This window comes from Gigantopelta aegis, chromosome 8 (genome assembly GCF_016097555.1).
Source record: "Gigantopelta aegis isolate Gae_Host chromosome 8, Gae_host_genome, whole genome shotgun sequence".
Classification (NCBI taxonomy): Eukaryota; Metazoa; Mollusca; class Gastropoda; order Neomphalida; family Peltospiridae; genus Gigantopelta; species Gigantopelta aegis.
In genome coordinates this window covers 14679241-14703811 of record NC_054706.1, presented here as the reverse complement: position 1 = coordinate 14703811, position 24571 = coordinate 14679241, and the positions used below count along the sequence as shown (strand labels likewise).

The 24571-nt window shown below is 38.1% G+C and overlaps 1 protein-coding gene across 1 annotated transcript in view; it reads left to right on the top strand.

Moving 5' to 3' along the window:
* Positions 1-1758, top strand: part of LOC121379491 (snaclec 4-like) — a 34285-nt gene extending 32527 nt beyond the window's left edge. The window contains exon 6 of the mRNA XM_041508135.1: positions 1736-1758. Within this exon, the coding sequence (XP_041364069.1) occupies positions 1736-1758 (23 nt within the window). The remainder of the gene's footprint in view (positions 1-1735) is intronic.
* The last annotated feature ends 22813 nt before the right edge of the window (positions 1759-24571 follow it).

Below are 24571 nucleotides of genomic sequence, written 5' to 3'. Positions count from 1 at the left end.
TGTTACCGTAATTACTAGTATACTGATTGATGAACCCAAAATAAACTGCAATGTCAAACAATGTTTCCCAGAAAATGGTCCAAGCACATTAATTTTTCCATGACTAAACAATTATTTTGCAAAATTAAAATAAAATTTACAAGTTGTTTTTAAAATTGGCAATTGTCAAATTTGACAAAGGACTGTTAAACAGATGCAAAAAATATAATAGATGACATTTTATTTAATGCCAAATTGTTTTAAAAATTGCCATGGGAAACAATTGTTAAGTTTGAGGCCTGAAAAGGTGACATTACTTCACAATATATTTTATTTTAAAAAATTAAAAGATTTTAGAAAAAAAAGACAGCCTCCCCCAAAAGTGTATTTTACACTTGAAGTTAGTGGGTGGGGTGGAATGTGATAGCCTCTTTCTTTGTCAGTGTGAACTCTTAGTTGTCCTCTGGACAAACCTAAACTACTAAATTATGCTCATATTTTTTTCTTAATGCATTGAAACTATTCTTCCAAAATGAATTAATTAAGCCTTTACTGGTGCAACTTGGGTTTGAACTACAACAATACGTGTAAAGCAGAGACTGGAATGTAAATGTTGATAAGACCAATGACTGTGGCTTTCAAAGAACTGGTACTGGGACATTATGGTAAGTGTTGCCTATTTCTGTTTGTTCGAAAACAGATATTGTCTATTATTAGAAATGTTTTACGATAGTTTATTTCTTAGCACACAGATATTGCCTATTATTATTGTTTTCTTCTAGCTTGTTTTTTGGTGAACAGATATTGTCTATTAGTATCAATGTTTTGTCACAGCTTGTTACTTGCATGGTAAACAGATACTGTCTATTATTGTCAATGTTTTGTCACAGCTTGTTACTTGGTAAACAGATACTGTCTATTATTATCAATGTTTTGTCACAGCTTGTTACTTAGTAAACAGATATTGTCTATTATTAGGAATGTTTTATGATAGTTTATTTTTTAGCACACAGATATTGCCTATTATTATTGTTTTATTATAGCTTGTTTTCTTGGTGAACAGATATTGTCTGTTGCAATTAATGTTTTGTCACAGCTTGTTACTTGGTAAACAGATATTGTCTATTATTATCAATGTTTTGTCACAGCTTGTTACTTGGTAAACAGATATTGTCTAGTATTATCAATGTTTTGTCACAGCTTGTTACTTGGTAAACAGATGTTGTCTAGTATTATCAATGTTTTGTCACAGCTTGTTACTTGGTAAACAGATACTGTCTATTATTATCAATGTTTTGTCACAGCTTGTTACTTGGTAAACAGATACTGTCTATTATTATCAATGTTTTGTCACAGCTTGTTACTTGGTATACATATATTGTATTATTAATATTTTTTCACGGCTTGTTATTTGGTAAACAAATATTGTCCATTATTATCAATGTTTTATGATACTTGTTTCTTAGTAAACAGACACCGTCTATTATCATTGTTTTGTGACAGTTGATCAGATCATTTTAGGCTTTGTTACTTCAAATGTAGACTAGTATTTTAAGATACCATGTTGTTTTTATTTACAGTAAAAGTTCTTATTAATGTTAAATTTATTTAAATAAAAACATTTTTGTTTATCAAAGGCCACTAGATTGTATTACATATTTATCACATTCTAAGCATACCTTTATTTTTTTATGTACTTACATTTTTATATTAATAAAATTAATATTCAGATAGTGTGTTTTGTGTTGTTCATCAGCAAAAGCAGTTGGAATGCTGTAGTGTTAAGAGAAAATACAGATACAGATTACAAATTAGCTAAATTAATAATAGCATACAGATCGAGATTAGTACATGAGTGGACTACCATTTATCTTACAACGAGGTTTTTAAAAACACATCTAATAAGTTAAAGTGAATTGGATACTTTTTTAAACAACTAGTTGTAAGATAAATGGTATTTAACAAATATGAATGTAGTATTCTGTTTCTTACACATCCTCAAAAACCTTTTCTTTCTTTTTTTGTGTGTTGGGGGGGGGGGGGGGGGGGCTAGTGCTGGAGCAAACCCTCCAATTGTGGCAAAAACGATAGAGATATTCGGGCGAAATCTGCAAATCTGATACCTTTTTCACCTTGTATTTCCATCATTCTACCAGCAAATTTAGTTGTAATCCATGTAAAAATGCGTATTGATTCGTTTGCAACCTTCTTTTTTTTTTTCCTGTTTGGCAGTAATGCCAATATGAATAAAAGCAGCCAGTCACAAGTCTCAACAATTATCTCCAACATACGTTGGGGACGATATTTATCAACAACGGGCTATCTCTTACGCGAGTGTGTAGGAAACTGAAGTGTACTAACTACTCACTAGGTCAAAGTTCGAAGTGCGAGTGCGAATAATTTGTACATGCTCATATACCACTAGAGTTTCGAGCATGTCCGTCCCGGGGCCTGTCTCTGGATAGCCAGGGGCTTGTCCCGGGACATAAATAAAATAAGCGGACAATTTTGAAATTTACATCCAAAAATTAAATAGTGGGCCTTTAAAATTTTGATGCGCATCTCTAATATTATAATTAATAAAGAAAATTCTACTCATTAAATTTGGTCGCTAGATTAGATCGGGTGGTCAAAAAGAAATTAGATAAGATCGGGGGGGGGGGGGGGGGGGTAGAGTTGAAAATGGGCAGAATTTTGAAAATAGCAATTAGTAAAAAAGTTAATAGAATTGAAAAAAAAAAAAAAAAATTACAAGCCAAAAATAAAAAGAATTGACTGCTCGGTCGAATATTTATATAATTTGGAGCATTTTAGAAGGACAGTCCAAAAATAAATAAGAGAAAGAAGAGAGGATCGGACTATTTAATAATATTTAAAAAAAAGAAAGTAATTTCGACATAAACTTTTGAACGAAGGTCTAAAAGTTTAAAGTCCGATCTATATGTCCACGCGAGTGGCCTCGTTAAGGCCGTTAGGTTGGTTTCTACTTCGGAGAGGCTGGAGATTCCCGGAGTGTCGGCAGTTGGTCTTTTCGTGACGTGGTCTGAACTTGGAGTCGCAGACTGCACTGATCATCTTGTGTATGGATCTGTTGTCGTGGCGAACAAGATGTGTCTGAACCCTACACAAAATATGTAAGCCTAGTACGTAAACGTAAATCTACGACTGGGGCCGTAAGTTACGTGCACTGATGCAACTAACGCTCTTGTGTACATATAATAAATCAAGCACGATCGCCGTTATTTACTGTAGCAGCATTTCGAGTTTGCTTGGCGAAACGGATTGAACATATTTTTGTTCGTGATCACTCGTCTGAGTAAGGTCTGGTCCCTCCGGTGCGTGACGACTACTCGGTAGCCACGTAATTACCATCTACGTCCAACTAAGATCTTGTTTGAGAATAAGGTGTAGCTCGTAAGCTGCTGCCGTCATCCAGTGGTCTCCAGTCCGCGTTGAGGTATCCTCCCCGAAGTCGTTGTGGATCCCGCGTGTCCCCCTGCATATACTGGTGCAGTTGGCGTCGAAGTCCGTTGATGGCAAGGACCCATTCGGCGTCGTCAGGGGGCGGGGCTACCGGCGGCGGCTTGGTCTTGGCTGGTTGGGTGGTCGGTGATGTCGCCTTCCGCTTCGCCGCCGCAACAACATGATGTCCCTGTGCCGACTCAACGGGAGCGGTCGGTATAATTGACCGCTGCACCGGAGTCGGCGTCCGGGGAGTGGAGGTCGGTGGTACCGCCCTTGGAGGCTGGCACATCGCGATGTCCAGGCTCGAATACGGCTGATCCGCGGATGCAGGCGCCGATGGCGATCGCGTCCTCTCCGGCGAACTCGGTAGGGGCGGCGACGCAGAAGGGACCGCCGCTGGCGGTTGAGCCGCCAGCTTTGTCCCCCCCTGAGCCGTCCCTGGCACGGGTTTCTTCTTCCTCCTTCCTCTTCCAGTCCCTCCGTTCCTCTTCTTTGGAGGTGGGTCACCGTATACCAAAGACACGGTCGCCCGTGTCCCGGTATAGGTAACCCGGAACTCCAGTAGAGCCCCAAAGCTGGCTATCAGTCCCCCCAGGTGGGGTGGGGGGGGGGGGGGGGGGGGGCAACTCGAGAGCGCACGTAGACACGTCTACTCGCATCGCGAAAACAGTTGGGAGTCCTAAAGTTCGAAGTACACCTAACTTTGGTGCATTAAATAAGACAACACCTGTCATTGGTGAGATATGTGACAGAACTTGAAATAAAATGTTGGTTCATCTGTCCATTAAATTCCTGTAAGTATCCGTGTATTAGCTGCGTGAAATGTTCTGGGTGCTACTAAAATTAGGATTACAATTATTGTCTGGATTTACGGTAGTCCAAGACGCTTGTATCTGAAACAAGCAGCTTTAAAATTGTTACATCTTTACTTAAAGTAATATATCAGGGTGTTTATTATGTTTTGAAGTAGAAGGCTCTTATTCAAAGTAGATAGCTATCTAAAGCATTTGCCTAAATATTATTATTTGTAAATTGTTAGATAAGCTACAAAATGTAGCTAACGCAAAACGTTAACGCTATTCTTAAAATTGGCTCATGCCTGGGAACAAGGTGTATCTCGGTGGAAGAGTGATCTGATGTCATCGTCACAAGGCAAGGTACCATTCCGTAAAGTATACTGCATTTCTGTCAGTCGATTGCGCTGTCCTGTTAATATAAAAAATCCTTTGTTGCTTTTTGTGATGAATAGTCTGTGTGGAGGCAGGAGGCGATCTCTCTCTCTCTCTCTCTCTCTCTCTCTCTCTCTCTCTCTCTCTCTCTCTCTCTCTCTCTCTCTCTCTCTATGTCTCTATGTCTGTCTGTCTCTGTCTTTCGCTCGTTCTAGCCAGTGCACCACGTTGGTATATCAAAGGCCGTGGTATGTGCTATCCTGTTTGTGGGATGGTGCATATAATAAAATATCTCTTGCTGCATTAGAACAAATGTAGCGGGTAACATCATGACACCGCAACATCGTGCTGCGAGACTACAGTTTGCTCCAGAATGGTAATCATCCACCAGCCTTTCACAGGAGCATTGTTTTCTCAGATGAGTCCCGTTTCTCTATCTCCTTTGCCAATGGAAGAGCACGTGTGTACAGGAGACTCCATGAACGGTACGCTGACGGATGTGTGAGGGAACGTGATCGGGTTGGCGGCGGTTGTCTGATGGTATGGGGGGCAATCAACTGTGATTTCAGGAGTGATCTCATCATTGTCCACGATGCCCTTACAGCCCAGCTTTATGTTGACGTTATTCTAAGATCAGTTCTCCAGCCACTTTTGCGCCGTCACCGAAGACCAGGAGGTCCTCTTCTGTTTCAACAAGACAATGCCCGTCCACATACTGCAAGAATTACCCAGGCATTCCTGCAACAAGCCGGTATCACCGTTATGAACTGCCCGCCGTTTCACCGGATTTGAACACAATTGAACACATGTGGGATGAGTTAGGACGTCGTGTACGTCACCGCCAGCCACCACCGCGTAACGTCGCTACGCTTGCACAGGCGTTGCAGGAGGAGTGGCTTATTTGAGATGTTTGTGCCAATCCTTTCCCCACCGTCTTCACGCATGCTCACGGGCCAATGGTGGACACACCAGATACTGACCTTGATATGGGAGGGGGGGGGGGGGGGGGATTGAACTTTTCGATTACGAATGCAACTCGATTACTGATGATAACTGGCCATGTTTCCATGTGAATGTATCTCATGAATACCAGTCATTAATGTCATATTACATTATCCATCAATTCATTAATAGTGTGTCGTTATTTGCAATGAAGAGTTGTTTTTGCGTTTTCATTGTGTTTCAGTATATTTTGTAGGATTACCAATGTTTTGGGTTATACCCGATATATAAGTGTGTAGCCTACACACACATACACATGAACAAATACAAATAACGTGCATGTTACAGAATCGGACCGGCAAGGTAACATTAGTTACATGGATAGACTTATTCATTATGGTGTGGGGATCATGAAACCACCTGATAACACGTTCAGAACTGCATGCGTTTCGCATGGCGGCCATTTTTCAAGATGGCTGCCGCCATATTAAAGAAAGCCATATCGCTGTCAATTATTCACATATTGAGGTAATTTTGATATCAAAACATGTTTTTGGGGGGTTGAGGAATATACAAAACACACTTCCAGACCAATTAGATGTATTCTGAAACACTTTTCAAGATGATTTCACAAAAAGTAAGCACTCGTCACTGTATTATTGACATACTAATATCATGCTAAGAATGCTATATACAGATTTCCCTGGAACATGCGATTGATTTCATTGAAATGTGTTATTTAAAAAATTCTTCCATATAATCTAAAAACAATGGGTTTAGTTAAAACACGTGTTTCAGAGTGATCTGGTAGAGTTCAAACCCAGTGATAGTAATAGTAGAGAATATGATTTATTATACAAGCTAAATTCAGTCATGTTTTCTGAGACTGTTCTCTCATAACGTCTGGTATATTCCTCCCACATAATTTAAATTGTTATATTTCCTGTAATTGATGAACCTCATTATATCAATTCTTTAGTGAATGCGGATATGTATTTGGTATGATTAAGCCTTACAAGATGTGTCCCTTTCAACATCATACCATGTCATCGGGGGGGGGGGGGGGGGGGGATATGGATGAGACTGTTCAAACCCGGATAGTCTTGGGAGAACATAGTCGGGGTAGGGTGGGTGAAACAGCTCGAATCCAGTTTCGCAGAGCCGCCTTTACAACCCATACCTTGTAAGCTGGTACATTTTTGTCAACCAGCAGAGGGGTGGTTGGCAGCTTTCCTCGCCGTTTTTGACTAACGCAAACTCCTAAGCAGATCAGCATAATATTGATCCTTACCACGGACATATGAAGCATACAGTCGATATGGATTAGTCCCTTGGCATCGTAGAGAATGCTGCACATGGTCTTGCTTGCACTGGGTTGGACATTGAATTGCTTTGATGCTAAGGAATTGATGTGTTTCAAATGTTGCTTAGACTCAAGGTCATATTTAGGAATCCATGTTTGATACCTGGCTATTAAATGCTGCATAAAACGTTCCCAGTCTAGATTAATCCACTCGAGATTCTCCTCCGAACATTGAATCTGTTTTCTTTCCTGTGAGCGCAGACTTTGCTCGTATCCATATGTTCATGGAGAATGGATTCCACTTGGCCATAACTAAGCCCCAGAATGTCTGCAACCTGACACTTGTTTTCTGTCACACTGTAACTCGTCGATCCGCCATCACAATCCGTTTCACCGTCTTAACGTGTTCCTGGGTTTGCGATGTCCAAGGCCTATCAGACCTGGGATCGTCTTCAACAGATTGACTATGGAATATGAAGGAGACTGGTCCTGATACACGCTGATCATTCGAGCATGAATCTCTAAAAGGCGTAATTTGTTTCTAATGTTAAGTATTAGTATAAGTCTAAGTATTTAATGATAGCACTGTACGTGCTTCATTTTTATGTTTTCTGTCTATTAGGATGTAAAGCAGTAAATATAAAACCTAAACATTACAGGTTTTACATTTAAATTACACGTCAAATCATTAAACAAAATAATACTGCTATAGGATTGACCCTTCAGTATAAAATTTGAAACCTTTTGATAACATGCATGTAATATACTTGTACTAGTCATGTCATATTGGGTCAATGGGAACCGTGCTCCCCCTCCCCTCTCTAATAATGAAAAAGTTTTTCCCTACCCTATATGAAGATACAAATCTGGCTTGTTTCACCCCCCCCCCCCCCCCCCCCCCCCCACACACACACTTGAGACTAGATACTGTGCCCACCTATAAAATATTGTTCCTGCGAGCCTGCATATACGGGAAAGTATTGTCGTGTTCAATGAGAATGTCTCTGCAAATCCCTAATTTTACATTTGATACCTATTCAATATTACACATAAAAACAAACCCCAACCGCAGCATATTCATTGTGTATGTACGAAAACTAACCCAAATCCTAGCATATTCACATCAATACTATTATTCAAACTAAAGGAACAATTACAGTTAATATTCCTGCAAAAACCAATTATGCAGTTTCTTAATCGATAAGTAAAGTCCATCTTGAGGTCGCGAAGACTGTCCACGTACGTGTAAGGGGTTGGTTGCAGGGTCCTTGGGCATAGAGTCAGGTGGCTGAAGAAATACCATTTTTAACAGGGGTAGTGTATTGTAGATATAAAGCTGCAGGGGCAAGGGAAGCCTCTGACGAGAGTAAAGGGAGGGGGGTATTAGGGACAGCTCAGTGGTGGGTTATGTTCGTGATGTTACGCTAGCTACAGTCTGTAAATGTAAGGATAAAGGAGGCTACACATCCCAGTGTACAGGATGAAGGGCCCCGTAAGGTTTGTCCGGGAAAGGAAGGTGTGTGTGTGTGTGGGGGGGGGGGGGGCGTGTTAGAGGAGGTAGGGTGTTCTATGGATTCAATTGTGTGCACCAATCATCAGGCAGGCCTAAACCAGAAAGTATAGGCCACATATCCTCAGTGCATGTACCGGGTGCTGGATTGAGTCCAGAATAGACAGCGGATAAAATATGGCATTGCAGTGGTCGGCCTTGGTCAAGAAAAAAAGTTGCCACATTGGTTTTTAATAAATCTCAACTTTCAGAATTTTATAGCCATTTTAAGAAACGAAATCGCCATAACAATTAATTTTCAAAAGACATGTAATTTTGTACTTTTATATGTATTACATCATGGCAGATGTATAAACATTTCAAGCACATTCATTTCAAAACTATTACTTTTTAATATATCAATTAATAAAGCTTTTTTTTTAAATGTTTGTATCCAGGAACCTGTCGACATTTTTTTCCCAATTATATTCACCATCCATGAGTCCACATAAAATGATATGTATATACTCTTTCAAACTACATAAAAGAAAGAAATTAATGCATCCAAAAATAATTAGGGTCGGCTCTTTCTTCTAGGTAAGGTCGGGTTGCCAGAAAAATACAAGTTTTATTTTTAAGCTTAAAAGAAAACATGCCATTCAATACTTTTATATTTTATTACATCAAATACATAACACATTGATCTTAAAATAATAATACTGTATTACTTTATCGTAAGCAGGCACGTGGCAGGAATTTTAGCAGTGAGTGGGGTCTGTCTAGACTGGAGACCGACGTCGATAACGGGGTCGAGTCAAGCTCCCTCGGAAAATATATTTAGAAAAAGGAAAATTATCTTGAGCGGGTGTGTGTGTGTGTGTGTGTGTGTGTTTCAGGTAGGGACCCGTCCCCCCACCCCACCCCCCACCCCATTTTTGGTCAAACAATATATATTACAGATTACATCAAAAACGTGTCCCGACCATCTGTCAAGGACCTTTAAATTCTATTTTCAAAAACAAGAACAGATTTTGGCCCCCTCTATTAAAAAGCCTGGATCCGCGCCTGTTAAGCCAATTTTTGGTAGGAAAGCTTAGGTGATTTGGATGCTAATTTTGGACGGTTCGGCCGAAATATAATGATTAGATTATTTTTGTAATTTACCCCCAAAGACTATTCAATAATAAGATTTACTACCAATAATATTTTTGATTCAGAATTATACAAAGTGTTATATTATTATGTTCCACGTATGTCAAGATATCTTATTCGTCAAGCCTTATTGGTGATTTTATTTATTTTAAATGGAACTCTTCAGAATCTAATGTCAAGCGCAATATGCAATGTGTTCAGGTGTCTGGTGCTGGATTACGTTTATATAACAATTAACAGGAATCTACATGTAGCAATAAACAAAGAACACTAAAACGAATTCATGCAGTATTTGTCCAATCGAAGATTCGATAACGTAGCCAGACAGATAATGGTTGAAATTATTCTTTGTTACTGGATACCTAAAGCTGAGCTCGTTACTTATCTTTTTTTGTTTCGCCACATTGATTATTACGTCGCCACTTTTATATTTTTATCGCAATTGGCGATTGTGGCGACCGACAATGCCATTGAAAGTAAAACCAAAGACCATTCCGTGAATATGGCGGGTCATGAGTTGCGAATCGACGGAACCATTGTCGACCCGGTCCGGTTGACCTTGGGTGGAAGGGTCTTTGAGAGTCAGGTGTACGTGACACACATCAAGGACAATATGGAGCGGCATTAGACTTGCACATATTAGAAATCATGTTAGACCTGCCTGATAGATCGAGAGTTAAGTTGAGCCCCCAAGAATAATTTAATTTTCAGTGAGTTCACCACAGATGAACCTTAGATAGACACAGGGATGTCTAGGCCCGTCAAGGAGCGAATGCTCAAACATAAACATGTTGAAGGATCAGGAGATCAATATACAAAACAAATGAGGGTGGGTTTTTTTGGTGATTCTGTATGAGCTAAACCCCTATAATTTAAGCTATTTCAGAGGAAAGTAGAGTTCCTTGGTATGGTAATTAAAACAGACGGGATGGAAATGGGACTGGATATATAGCTCGTGAAAAAAGGGAGGTCCATTTTTACCCAGAAAATAACCCATTATTTGTCATCTTTTTTAAGTCTGGTTAACTTTATACCAAATCATCTTATTTGCATGTTCTTTGACCCCAAGGGTTTGACACCAAAAACACATTCCTAGCTGGAACAGCCACCGAGTTATGAATGTTAATTTCTGAAATATACGCCATCTTGAAAAATGGACGCCATTTTTTCGCACGCATTTTTGACGCTGTCATCAAGTGGTTTCATGCTCACAACACCCCAATGATCATTTCTAGCCATGAAGACAAATGTTACCTTTCCGTGACCACCTACTCAAACACTAAGCCTCGTTTATGACTGGTAGCAGGACTACTTTAGTGTTGTGAAATAAAGTTTAGTGGATGGACAATCAAAGAAATAAAACATTTCTGTCCTTGTTTTCAGCTCGTTTTAAAGAGTAGTTTACTGGTAGATGATAGCTCCTGACTTTCTACTATTTTTATTATTCGTCAAAATACCCACCATGTTTTTAATGAGCGATGAAACTGCATTTATATTTTTTCCATACGATTAGCAGCCATGGATCTCTATAATATTACTGAACAGCATTGAAAATGCACCACCAGTTGATGATAAGAAATGTGAATGGGGCGTATATCAGCATTAAAAATATCAATGAATAAGTACCGTACTACCTTATAGACCATGCATGACGACGAATAACTTACACAAACGATTGGCTGAACACTCCATGAAACACAACACCAAAACACAACATATTGCATGCATATCACGAAAAACGTAAATTGAATGTGCAAATCATGCTGATTGGGGCTATAAAAGATGGTTTCTGAAAAGCCACTTTCATTTATCAAGTAGTGTTTGAGGGAACGTTAAACAAGTGATGGCAAGGTTGACAGCTGAGGAACGTGAACGTGCCTTAGACATGCTTCAAGTCGGCATTTCGAGTAGAGTCATCGCACAGCGGTTTGGATCCAACCATTCAACAATCACTAAACTCCGCAGGAGATACCAGAAGACAAGAACCACCAGGGACCGTCCACATCCAGGCCAACGACGTGTTACGACTCCACGACAAAATCTCTATATTGTTCGCCTCCATATTCGTGATCGAATGCTGCCAGCTGCCAGGACTGCACCAACTGTTCAGTGTCGACGAGGGGTTATCAGCGCAGACACTGTGCGTCACCGTCTTCGCTCTGCTGGACTGCGTGCTCAACGACCATATGTTGGACCTATCCTGACTGATCGACAGCGAAATGAGCGCCGACGTTTGGCAGGAAGGTATCCTCATTGGAGATTACAACGTTGGCATGGTGTGTGTGCTATTTTCTGACGAATTCCGTTTCCATTTAAGGAATGCCGATGGTCGGTTGTAGGTGTGGCGTAGGCGTGGAGAACGTTACCACAATGACTGCCTTGTCCAGACGGATCGATGGGGTGGAGGGAGTGGCATGGTGTGGGGCGGGATCAGTTATCATTACCGAACAGCAATCCATGTTTGCCGTAGCAGAATGAATGCCATTTACTACCGGGATAACGTCTTGCAAAATCACGTCATTCTCTTCTTTCATCAGCTTCGGGATATGCACACATTTCAGCAAGACCACGCCCGAGCGCACACAGCACAGTACTATCGAACAATAATGTCCCTTTGCTTGAATGGCCAGCACTGTCCCCTGATTTATCGCCAATAGAGGATATTTGGGATTACATTGGTCAACGCAACTCACGTCGTCCACAAATGAATAACCTTAGAGAACTGAAAAAGCACTACAGCAGGAGTGGAATGCTATCCCCCAAAAACACTATTCGCAGACTTATTGGGTCGAGGAGAAGACGTTGCATGGCTTGTGTTGCTGCAGATGGTGGTCATACGCGCTATTGACTTTTCATTGTGACCCCACGTCTTTCATACGTAGATGAATTAAAACTAATCAATGATTGTGTACCTTTTTGGTTTGTTGTCATTATCAATCATCCATCTATTGCTGTTCACAACAAAAACATTTATTGCTCAGATATTCTTTTCGAAATCCAAACATTTCTTGATTGTGCGTTTTCAATGCTGTTCGGTATATAAGAACTTAATTTCCCACAATTCAAGACAACATATAGATCTACCATAACATTTGTCGCGGGACATTAGTTGTAACTAGAAATAGAGCATTGGGCCCACCAAGGGTACTTCACAACTGGTTTAATTGTAAGACTGAATGGAAGGGACGAAGAAGAAGAAAAAGACTGCCAACCATCTGTGTTTACGGAGATCGCTAGGTCTATATACTGAACTAACAGCTTTCAGACCAAGCCTGCTTCAAACAGACTCACTCGATCTTCTTGCATTTTAACTCGGTGCACTGTGAATAGAGCGGATTTCTGATGGTATTACACTTTATTCAGAGGGATCATAAGATATTGTTCCATTGTGTCTCGATCTGTTTGAAATCGTCGTCTACGACTGCTCGGGTAAATACTGCTGTGAATGAATTTTGAGAAGACAGCTTAAAATGTTAATTTCGTTTAGTTTAATTTCATTAATTTCATTTCAGTTCATTCATTTCATTTCATTTCATCTCATTTCAATTCATTAATTCATTTCAATTCATTCATTCCATTCATTCATTCATTCATTCATTCATTTAATTCATTTCATTCATTCATTTCATTAATTTCTTTTCATTTCATTAATTTCTTTTCATTTCATTCATTTCATTTCATTCATTTCATTTCATTCCATTCATTTCATTCCATTCATTCATTCATTTCATTCATTCATTCATTTCATTCATTCATTTCATTCATTCATTTCATTAATTCATTCCATTCATTTCATTTCATTTCATTCATTTCATTTCATTTCATTTCATTTCATTTCATTCATTCATTTCATTAATTAATTCATTTCATTTCATTTCATTCATTTCATTTCATTTCATTTCATTTCATTTCATTCATTACATTTCATTTCATTCATTCATTCATTCATTTCATTTCATTTATTCATTTCATTTCATTTCATTTAATTCAGTTGGAAATAATTCATTTCATTTCATTTCAGTTCAATTCAATCAATTCAATTTAATTTAATACCAGGGATAATGTTTTTATTGCTATTGATATGTTGATTACATTGCCGTTATTACATACAATATATGGATATCCATACATCAATACATACATACGTACGGTATATACATTCATACACAGCCCTGGAAATTAACCTCAGCAATCTGCAATGCCGTAGAGATTGCCGCGGTGTTTTCAATTTTCCGCGGCATTTATTTTGCCGTGGAACTTTCAATTTTATGTAATTTTTAAAAATTATTATTGTATTTTTTTAACACTGACCAATTAAACTCCCCTCTTAAAACACACACACACACACACACACACACACACACACCACACGCACGTACGCACGCACACACACACAGTAAAAAAGTAAAGTTTGTTTTATTTAACGACGCCACTAGAGCACATTGATTTTTTATCTTATCGTCGGCTATTGGACGTCAAACATATGGTCATTCTGACACTGTTTGGTTTTTTAGAGGTAACCCGCTGTCGCCACATAGGCTACTCTTTTACGACAGGCAGCAAGGGATATTTTATTTGCGCTTCCCACAGACAGGGTAGTACAAACCATGGCCTTTGTTGAACCAGTTATGGATCACTGGTCGGTGCAAGTGGTTTACACCTACCCATTGAGCCTTGCGGAGTCGGTATCTGAATTAAAAATCCCATGCCTCGACTGGGATCCGAGAGATCCGAGGGATCCGAACCCAGTACCTACCAACCTGTAGAACGATGGCCTAACCAGGACGCCACCGAGGCCGGGTACACACACACTGACACAAACACACACACACACACACACACACACACACACACACAGACAGACAGACACACACACACTTGTATATAGCGTATACCTTAGTAACCTACCTACCTTCTGAAAAAAAGAAAACAACAACAACAACAATAACTGATAAAACTTTTTTCTTTTACATACTGGTCAAACCAAACTCGAGACAAGAAATGTATTCCGATACGAATACTTCGATCCACACATCCAAAATCCCGTCGCTGTCCTTTGAGGGAGCCAGTAAGTGATTTGAAAAGAAAAATAACTCCGAAACGTGCTCTGTATGTTAATAAGACCAGACGATTTGCCGTTATCTCAGCCAATTACTTCATCAAAGCCATTACGGATCTTCTAACACGATCTTTGGCTCTGGGTATCTTTCCTTATCCTCTACACGACGTAGATGGCTGTACGGGGCCATTATAAACTGGAGCCCACGGGAGGAGTGCGTCTTATCTCCGCGGCAGTCGGCTGGGGGCGGTACATGTTGCTTTATAAATCAAATTCGGTGCGTAGTAGATAGTATATTTTCACTTATCAACGTTTTGACAGGTACTGAAACACCAACCAGTCCTGTTAAGTTTGGTGTCACCACTGGTGGTGAGAAAAAAAAGGTATTGTAGATTTATTATTTGGTTTTAGAACTTTATTTGATATATTACAAATGAAAACGAAATATTTATTCGTTAGGTGACGGGTTAATGCAGGTCGATTCATATTATATTACGAATATATATCTACGACACTGAACAAATTCTAAACGTAAATGACACTGGATAATTTCAAAACCAATGTTGGAAAAAAAAAATTTCAAATATTAAATATTTTAGAGAAGAAACTTTTGAGATGTTTATTTGTCAGTGATTGTACTGTTTAATACCATTTGTTTATCTTTAAATAAAATTTATAAGTAGTCTGCATTGTAATAAAATGCATTATATTTGCTTGATGAACGATTTGTATATTCAGAATATGTGATTAAATTTTGTATTATTATTATTATTATTATTATTATTATTTAGTTGTTATTTTTAACCAAGATACTTTTTATTTTAATTGTCTGTAGTTTTACAATGAAGAGAACCCGCGGTGGTGACAGTAGTATTTTATATGTATTTTTAACTTGTTTTCTATGTGAAGTGTTTCGATGCTGATAGCTAAAGTTAAAGTTTGTTTTATTTAACGACACTACAAACATTGGTTTATTAATAATCGGCTGTTGGATGTCAAACATTTGGTCATTTTCGACACGAAGTCTTGGAGGAAACCAGCTACATTTTTCCATCAGCAGCAAGGGGTCTTTTATATGAATTTCCCCACATGCAGAACCGCACATACCACGGTTTTTTGACATATCAGTCATGAGACATTGGTTGGGAGGGGAAAACCCCCAATCAGATTTGATCCTTTGTCTCCAGCATCCCAGACGAGTGCTCCAGTGGTGTGTGTCGTTAAACAAAACAACAACCTGTTCCACTGAGGTGATTCGATCCTACGATGCATGCACCTAAGGCGAGCGCTCTACCTACTGAGCTAGATCCCGCCACTATGGTGTCAATGGTGTTTTCTTGTCTTTTCGTTTCCTTTCTTTTTAGCTGAATAGTTTTTATTTAATTTGTTAAAAACATGTTATGTCTTAACATAACATGTTTTTAACATTGTCATAATAAATTCATTGTTCATCGAAAAAGGGGCGGGACGTAGCCCAGTGGTAAAGCTCTTGCTTGATGCGCGGTCGGTCTGAAATCGATCCCCGTCGGTGGGCTCACTGGGCTATCTATCGTTACACCCAGTACACCACGACTGGTATATCAAAGGCCGTGGTATGTGCTTTCATGCCAGTAGGAAAGAACATATAAAATATCCCTTGCTACAGCCGGAAAAATATAGAGGGTTTATGTGAGAATTACCAAATGTTTGACGTCCAACAACCGATGATTAATAAATCAGTATGCTCTAGTGGTGTCGTTAAACAAAATAAAACAAACAAACAAACCATAAGTGGCGCGATTCTGGTAACAGCTTCCGCACCGCGTCCGCACCTGGTCAAAAACCGTGCATATAAAAAACAGTCCTACTAAGTAGTGTTCGGTATTCGGTCTAAAAATCGTATTCAAATATTCTATGGAAATAACGAGCGAATATTCGAATATTCGATTCACCAATTAAACAACAACTGACTAACGAGATTTTTATAGTTTGAATTGTGTAATAGACTTTTATACCCCCCCCCCCCCCCACACACACACACACAAAAGAGAAGAAAAATGCAATAAGCAAAAAGCAAAAGAAAAAAGCAAGTTATAACAGAAAACAAATAAAAATCAAAATGGCGTAGTGACTGGTAGCTAACCTATAGTTCGTCCCATCCTCCTATTTATTTATTTTTTGTAAATAATTTCAGTTTTGTTTGATGTGAGAAGAAAAGTAAAAGTGTTTTGGAAATAAATAAAAAATACTATTTTTGTGTCCAATTTAGAAAACAATGGGATTGTAAATAAATAAAGGGCGTTCCCTGTGGGACGGATTATATCTCTACAGTTTAACTACTGAATTATTAAACAATTTTGAGACGCGCTTTAAACTGCCGACTGAACGGATTCGGATGGATTTAGGCCTACTTAACGACACTTGGACATATTACAATATGTAACAAGATGACAATGCAAATACCTAATTAACACGCATCAACAGGTCATCAAAATAGCTAAAATGTGCGAAGGAGAAATATCAATTCACAACTTCACAAGACATATTAAATAAAGTAATTTTGTTTTTAATAATGGTGCATTACACAAAAATAGCATACCTTTTATTTTAAACCCGCTAGGATTAGTTATATATATATATACACACACACACACACACACATATATATATGTATGCATTTATTTTTTTCTTCAGTTTTCAATATTTAAATTTTTATAATTGAATAAATAATGGTGTTTATCTCCAATATCAGTACTACAAAATGTATATAATTAAACCATATGCTTGTTTATTGTGGTAATCTTAAAATTTAAATTTGATGTACGATAATCTAGTCAAGTAGGTTTGGAAGTAAAATTTCGTGTTGAATAATGTATAATATTGACCCTTAGAAAAGTTTATAATATCCGAGAAACTACTGTTGTATGAATTAATCGCAGAGATTTGTTTTAATTGTGTTATAGGATTTGAAATCAACATGTCTTATAGAAAATACTTTTTATAAATTTCAGTCATGACGTCACTACAATACTCTAGTATTATGAAACTCGAGACATGTTTTATGTTCCCGACTAAATGCACTTGGCAAGCTGCATACAGAACCCATCACAGAATCTTTAATGACGTCACATGCATGGTGCTTATATATATATATATATATATATATATATATATATATATATATATATAACTTTAGACTCAAGACTCTAATAGAGTCTGAGACACTAATGGCATGACAACATAATTGTATGTATGTGACGTCATTAGAGATTGAGTCTGGTATCTAAAAGCACAGGACCTGATATTCGAATATTTGAAAAAACTATTCGAATATTTCGAATGGCAAATTAGCGAGCGAATATTTGCACTGAACACTACTACTACAAGAAGCTTTAAATAAAATGTGCCCTTGAACTGAGCAGAAAGTCAGAATTTGTTTTAAATTCACATCAAGCAATATTATCAAACCTATCACCTTCCCATTTAACGGTATGCTATTTAATGGCTGTTGATATGATGTTTAGTGACCGTTGGATATGAAGTTTAATGTTTGATACTGTTTAATAGCAACCATGTCCGATAAGAGCATACACTGTTATTATCCCCGGGCGATACAGACAATATGAAGCCAGTTATCTAAATGTTAGACACCGATACGTAGACCCAGAACGATGTGCCTACAACCAGAAGATAGCTTCAGTTAAACTCTAGAGCCTTTTCCACTCATTTAAAGGTCCACAATCATGGCACATTATTAATACACAGTATATATATAAAAAATACATAAAGATTACATTATTAACCATAAAAAAACAAAAATACCACCCCAATTATTAATAAAGCGACTTTTTGTAAAACGCTCGGGGAAAAAAACACTGATCCAGTCGATTTGACCCGCATCTGACCTGTGACGTTGCATTAGGTGAATTCCACTCATTCATTAGTAGGTTAGCATGGCGACAGCATGTAATGATTCTTCGGAAAATAGCTCATTCTTATCGGACGTTAGTCTGGACATTTCGGACTTGTCGCATTTGTCTATTTATTCTAATGCTACCTCGATTGGTGAGGAAGAAGGAGAAAATCCGTTAGGGGTACTTCCCTATCAGTTTGAACCGTAGTACACCGACGATGATCCGTCGAACCAAATGCGGTCAGCCTATTTGCAGCACGGAGCCCGGACGTCGCCCGGTAACAAAAACAAAGCCTGAATGTTAATGCCGAGGTGTACATTGTTCATATTTGGCACAAAGATACACCTCAACACGATGCATTTATATATGTTAAAAAAAAAAATGTAGGAAAATTATTTTTTAGAAAAAATACTAATTAATATTAACTGATGACTGGATAGCATTTAAATAATTAATGTATTGCAATTACATGTGTATTATTAAAAAAAAAAAAAAATACACGTACATACATAAAATATGTTTTTAAAAAACATAATTAAATATATTAAACAAGGCGCATTCATCGTCAGTTTAAAGCCTCGGTGGCGTGGTTACAGGACATCTACGATTGGTACTGGGTTGTTTCGTTTAATCCAAAATATGAAATAGCAAGATTTTATTGTTCGAAGTTAATCATTTAATTGGTTAACTAAAGGCTTATTTGCAAAAGCAATACATGTCTACAGATTTCGCAGACATCGGTAGCTCGGACAGCATCTGTGTGACACAGTCACGAGTAAATCAAGGAATCTAAGTGGTTGTGTGTGTTTAATCATTACTGCCAATATCTACTACCGGTATCAAAATATGTGATTTTATTGTTCGAAGTAATGTCGTTAACTAAAGGCTTATTTGCAAAAGCAGGTGTTTTCGCAGACACGTAGCATGTGACACAGTCACGAGATCAAGGAATCTAAGTGGTTGTGTGTGTACTGCCAATATGCTACGGTATCTGTGATTATGTAATGTCGTTGTAAAGAGGTGTTTTCAGACGTAGGATGCACGTTTGTTCATAATTTGCTTTGTCGGTGTCGGAAGGTTTCAATTCCGTTATAATGAACAGAATAACAATGATGTACGTTTGTTCCCGACAATTTGTGGTCGGATGGTGTAAATGTCGCAGTAACGACGTTCGTTGTAACGAGGTCTGACTGTATATGTTAAAACAATAAATGTGGGATTTTTTTTTTTTTTGAAAGATATCTTCAAAATAATATTCCAAACATACAATTCAATTCAATAGAATAACATTTTCGCGTTTTAAAAATACACGTGTTCCACTTCCATGTAAAATGACCGAAAGGCTGCGAATCACGCGTTCATGTTATGCCGGTTAGCGAGTCACGGGGTCACGTGACTTGACTCTTGGAGTTCAGAGGCTTTTTGGCAAGCGATGAGAAAAACGCGACTTTTATTGCGAATATATTAAAAACGGGTACATTTTTAAAAATTTATTTTATTGATACTTCATATATATTGTAAAAGGTATACATAGATACCAAACAATAGTGAATTACGTTTTTGATAAATGTAGACCTTTAATATAACACATGTCCAAGTAATTTAATATAATATAATACTACCAAATCAAATCCCATAGACGACAATAGTAACATGTGGCTAAAACTCCTACCAGCAACGTATCAATCGACATAAACACCACGGATATAAATACTACCACCATTCCAGTAATTTAACATACATATTTTCCAATAATTTAATATAAATGGTTCCCCAGTAATGTGATATAACAGATTTCCCAGTAATTTAATATATAACAAACGCTTCAAAACGTTAATATACATGTTCTGACAAAAATGTATGGCTGAACTTGTGTTTATCTTTTTATGTCTTTGGTGAAACACTTGCACATTTATTTGTTCATCGTTTTAGATGAAGTAATAGACTTTACCGCTGTGGTGGCGGTACGCATGACGGGTATCACCGGTGGGGCAGGACATGCTCATCTTTCGCGAACACCTGATATCATCACTGTTATGACAGTGATTCATGAGTGCATGTCATCACAGCTGTATTTATTCCAACAAGCTCTGTCCTGTGCTAGTTTTGATTTAGTAAACTAGTCTGTTAGTGGCAGTCCTCTTTGGGGCAGTCAAAAGGACATATTGTCCAGTAAAGGATCTATTTGGCAGTGGCTGATTCATAGAATCAACCAAATCCCATGAAACTCAAACTTGGTCTGTAACTCCACATAAAGATATACACAAAACGTTCAACTCAATATGATATCGCAACTCTGACAATTAAGAAAATGAAAAAATTTTTGGGGAGGGGAATATGCCGTGAAAAAATAGTAAACAAGGCTTTTTCCACGGCTGTTTTTTTGCGGTTAATACGTAAGAGAGGAGTTTAATTTGTTAGAATTAGAAGGAAAAAAAAAATTAACTAAGAAAAGAAACATAGAAATTTGAAGATTCGAAGGTAAAATTTAATAACTGTCGCGGAAAACTGAGAACACCGCGGAAATCTCCACGGCACTGCCGATTGCTGTGGTTAAAGGTCAGGGCCCCATTCCAAGAAGCCATCTTAGCACTAAGATCACTTAAGTGCATTAGGTAATTATACATTTAAAGTGATCTTAGGGCTAAGGTTTGTATATTGAGACATTGTGAAAAAGAGTCATGAAAACTATATTTGGGACAGACAGACGGACGGACAGACAGACAGACGGACGGATGGACAGACAGACAGACAGGCAGAACGGAGACAAAACCTATAGTTTCTTCCAACTGAACCGGTAGGGGACTAATATATCATGAAAAAAGAGTGATTATGGCACTTAAATACAAACCTACCATCGCAAAACTGACGACGTGTACATAATGGATTACAAAAACGTGGACCCTCATTGTTTCCAACAAAACAAGAGATATAATCATATTGTCTATCACACTGCGGAAATCTATGTCATGTGGACATTTCGTGATCCTAAAATTACAATAATACACGGCTCGGCGGAAAACGTGTATAGTAAAGATATGATTCAGCAAATCACAATTTCATTTGTAAACATCTCACATCCGGGTTAGAAATCAAAATAAAGCACCTCTTGTTTATTTCGAGTGTGAAATGAAAAGGACTTATTATTTTCGAAAATATGTTCCAAACAGATATTTATAGCTTATTTGATTTGGAATTTCCTGTCATGATTTACTTTGAAAGATAACCTATAGTCCGTCCCATCCTCCTACAAAAATGTTTTTGTAAATAATTTCATTCTGGTTTGACTTTTTAGAGAAAAGTAAAAATGTTTTGGAAATAACAAACCCCCCCCCCCCCCCCCCACCACCACCAAAAACAAACAACAAAAACAAAACCACCAAAAAACCACCAACCTATTTTTGTGTGTAATTTAGAAAACGATCGGTTCAGAAATAAATAACTTATAGTAAAATCTATAGTATGAAAAAAGGCGTTCCATGTGGGAAGGATTATATTTAGTTATTATTTACGTGAAACCGGGACAAAGATTTGACATAGAAAGTCTTGTCGGTTTTTTCTGAGGTACAGGATTTAGCCCAGTCGGTAGAGCGCTCGCCTGGAGTGCTTAGTTTGTAGGTTCGAACCTCCTCGGTGGACTCATCAGGTGTCTACGCATCCCGCCAAACACCACGACTCGTATATCAAAGGCCATGGTATGTGCTGTTCTGTCTGTGGAATGGTGCATATATAACCCCACGACTGGTATATCAAAGACCATGGTATGTGCTGTTCTGTCTGGAATGGTGCATATGAAATATTCCTTTCTGCTAATGGAAAATGAAGCAGGTTTTCTTTTTTCTGTCATTACTACACGTCTCCGACTGCTAGAGACTTTTTAACGACTCAGATTACGTATTAAATACATTTGTTTTTATCTCCCAGTAATATCGTACATACAAAAAAGGATAAAAAAGAAAAAGAAAAAAAGAAGAAGAAATATTAGGAATATAATGAAGCTTGAATAACTTTAAATATATTTAATATAGAGACAGTCACTTTAAAATGAAAAAATAAAATAAAATAAAATAATAAAATAAAGTAATAAAAAACCCCCATTAAAAAGCAAAATACAAGGAAATAATTAAAAAAATAAAATAACTGGAGCACGATGACTTTAAGAATCGACCCCAACTACGTGCGTGTTATCTGTCACGCTTACGTCAAAGGCGACTACGAACATACACATATTACTCATATTAGTTCAATTCTTTTGTCAAAACTTCACTTCAGTGACAGAAACATAGCACGTCACCTGAAAGACCCATCATATTCACCTGTACATAATAACTATACTAAGTATAAGAAATCGTATAGGCTACATATATATATTTCCCAAGGCCTGAAAAGACTTCCATGACAATATTGCCTAGCGTATCCTAAACAAACAGTAGAAATAAACGCTACAGTACGTTTTCAAGATTAAACTTCCCCTTAGCTATTAACAAATTTGTGTGTCTATTCTTTCGTTTCAAAAGTATTCAGACTCAGAAAGTGTAAACACGCTGTGTCAAAGGTTGTGGCCCGGGGGTCATAACTGTATCCGAATCAATAACGAATCGTGGTTGAAAATTGTCTGTTTTCCCCGTGTCAACAGAAAACCCATCCTTGTACGTACTGGATAAAGATGTTATATACTATTTAACTTAATGTTAGGGTTTGAGAAAATATTTAAACATTCGGTCTCGACTGCAGTGACAGTGTGTGGGCTACGTGGTCGTATCTGATGGGGGCTTCATGGTCGTATCTGATGGGGGCGAGGGGAATGGAGGCGGTAATAATGATATCGCGGTCGCACGAATACCGTTCACAAATCAAACAGATCTACACTGTTTAAAGTGCAGTGCTAGGTACTAAGTTATTAAATATATCTGGATGAGAACCCACATACTTCACAAAAAGGCTACAGTACATCACTAAGATCCGTTTTGAGAAATAACTTTGAAAAGGGGGGGGGGGGGGGCGGCGAACACATTTTAAACCAATCCCATATTTTGGTGGCTAACATGGTTATTTCGACACATGGAGAGAGAGAGAGAGAGAGAGAGAGAGAGAGAGAGAGAGAGAGAGAGAGAGAGAGAGAGAGAGAGACTATTCATCACAAAAAGCAACAAGGGATTTTTTTTTATATTAACACGTGACACTGCTGCAACAAGCTATTCAAACTGAAAAGTAACAAAGTATCTTTTATGTTATGCACTTTTTCATAAACAGGACAGTACATACCATGGACCTTGATGCACCAGTCATGGGGCACTGTTAGGAGCTCAATCCCGGCAAAAAAGAAAAGAAATAAGAACAACAAGCAATGCTGAAGGGACCGAAACAACAAGCTCGCTTCGAGAAAATGCTTGTTCGAGATAAACATAATAGCATTTGAAAATTATGCCACGGAACAATTTTGTTCCACCTCCGTAACTACGTTTGTCTGTATACTATAGTAAAAGTAGTTTTTAAACCAATATCCACACCCACTTATTAACCCCCACCCCACCCATAAATAACAGAACCCCCATCCTCCAAATAAGTGCATGTAAATAATGCAAAAGAAAACTAAACATCATGAAAAGAATATGGAATAAATATGGATGACACTATTATAATTTAAAGAAGAACAAAAAGTTTTTTTGTTTAACGACACCGCTGGAGCACATTGATTAATTAATCATCGGCTATTTCATGTTAAACATTTGGTAATTCTGGCACGTAGTCAGCAAGAGATCTTTTATATGCACTTTCTAGCAGACAGGAAAGCACACATCACGGCCTTTGTTCAGTCGTGGTGCACTGGTTAGAAGGAGAGTAAAACCAATCAGTTGAATGTGGTTCGATCCTTCGACGCAAGCACCTCAAGCGAGCGCCCAACCGACTGAGCAAAATCCCAGCCCATAATTTGAAGAACACCGAGTATATATAATTGTCAAACTGACAGTCACCGGGGGACTGATATTTACGATATCTATCCTGTACGGGCCCAATGGGAAGTCACATCCGGGTTGTCAAACGGGTCGATGCGCTGCACCCGGTAACACGATCCGGTAAAGCTGCTCGATTAAAAGGCCCGAGTGTTGCCGAATGAAG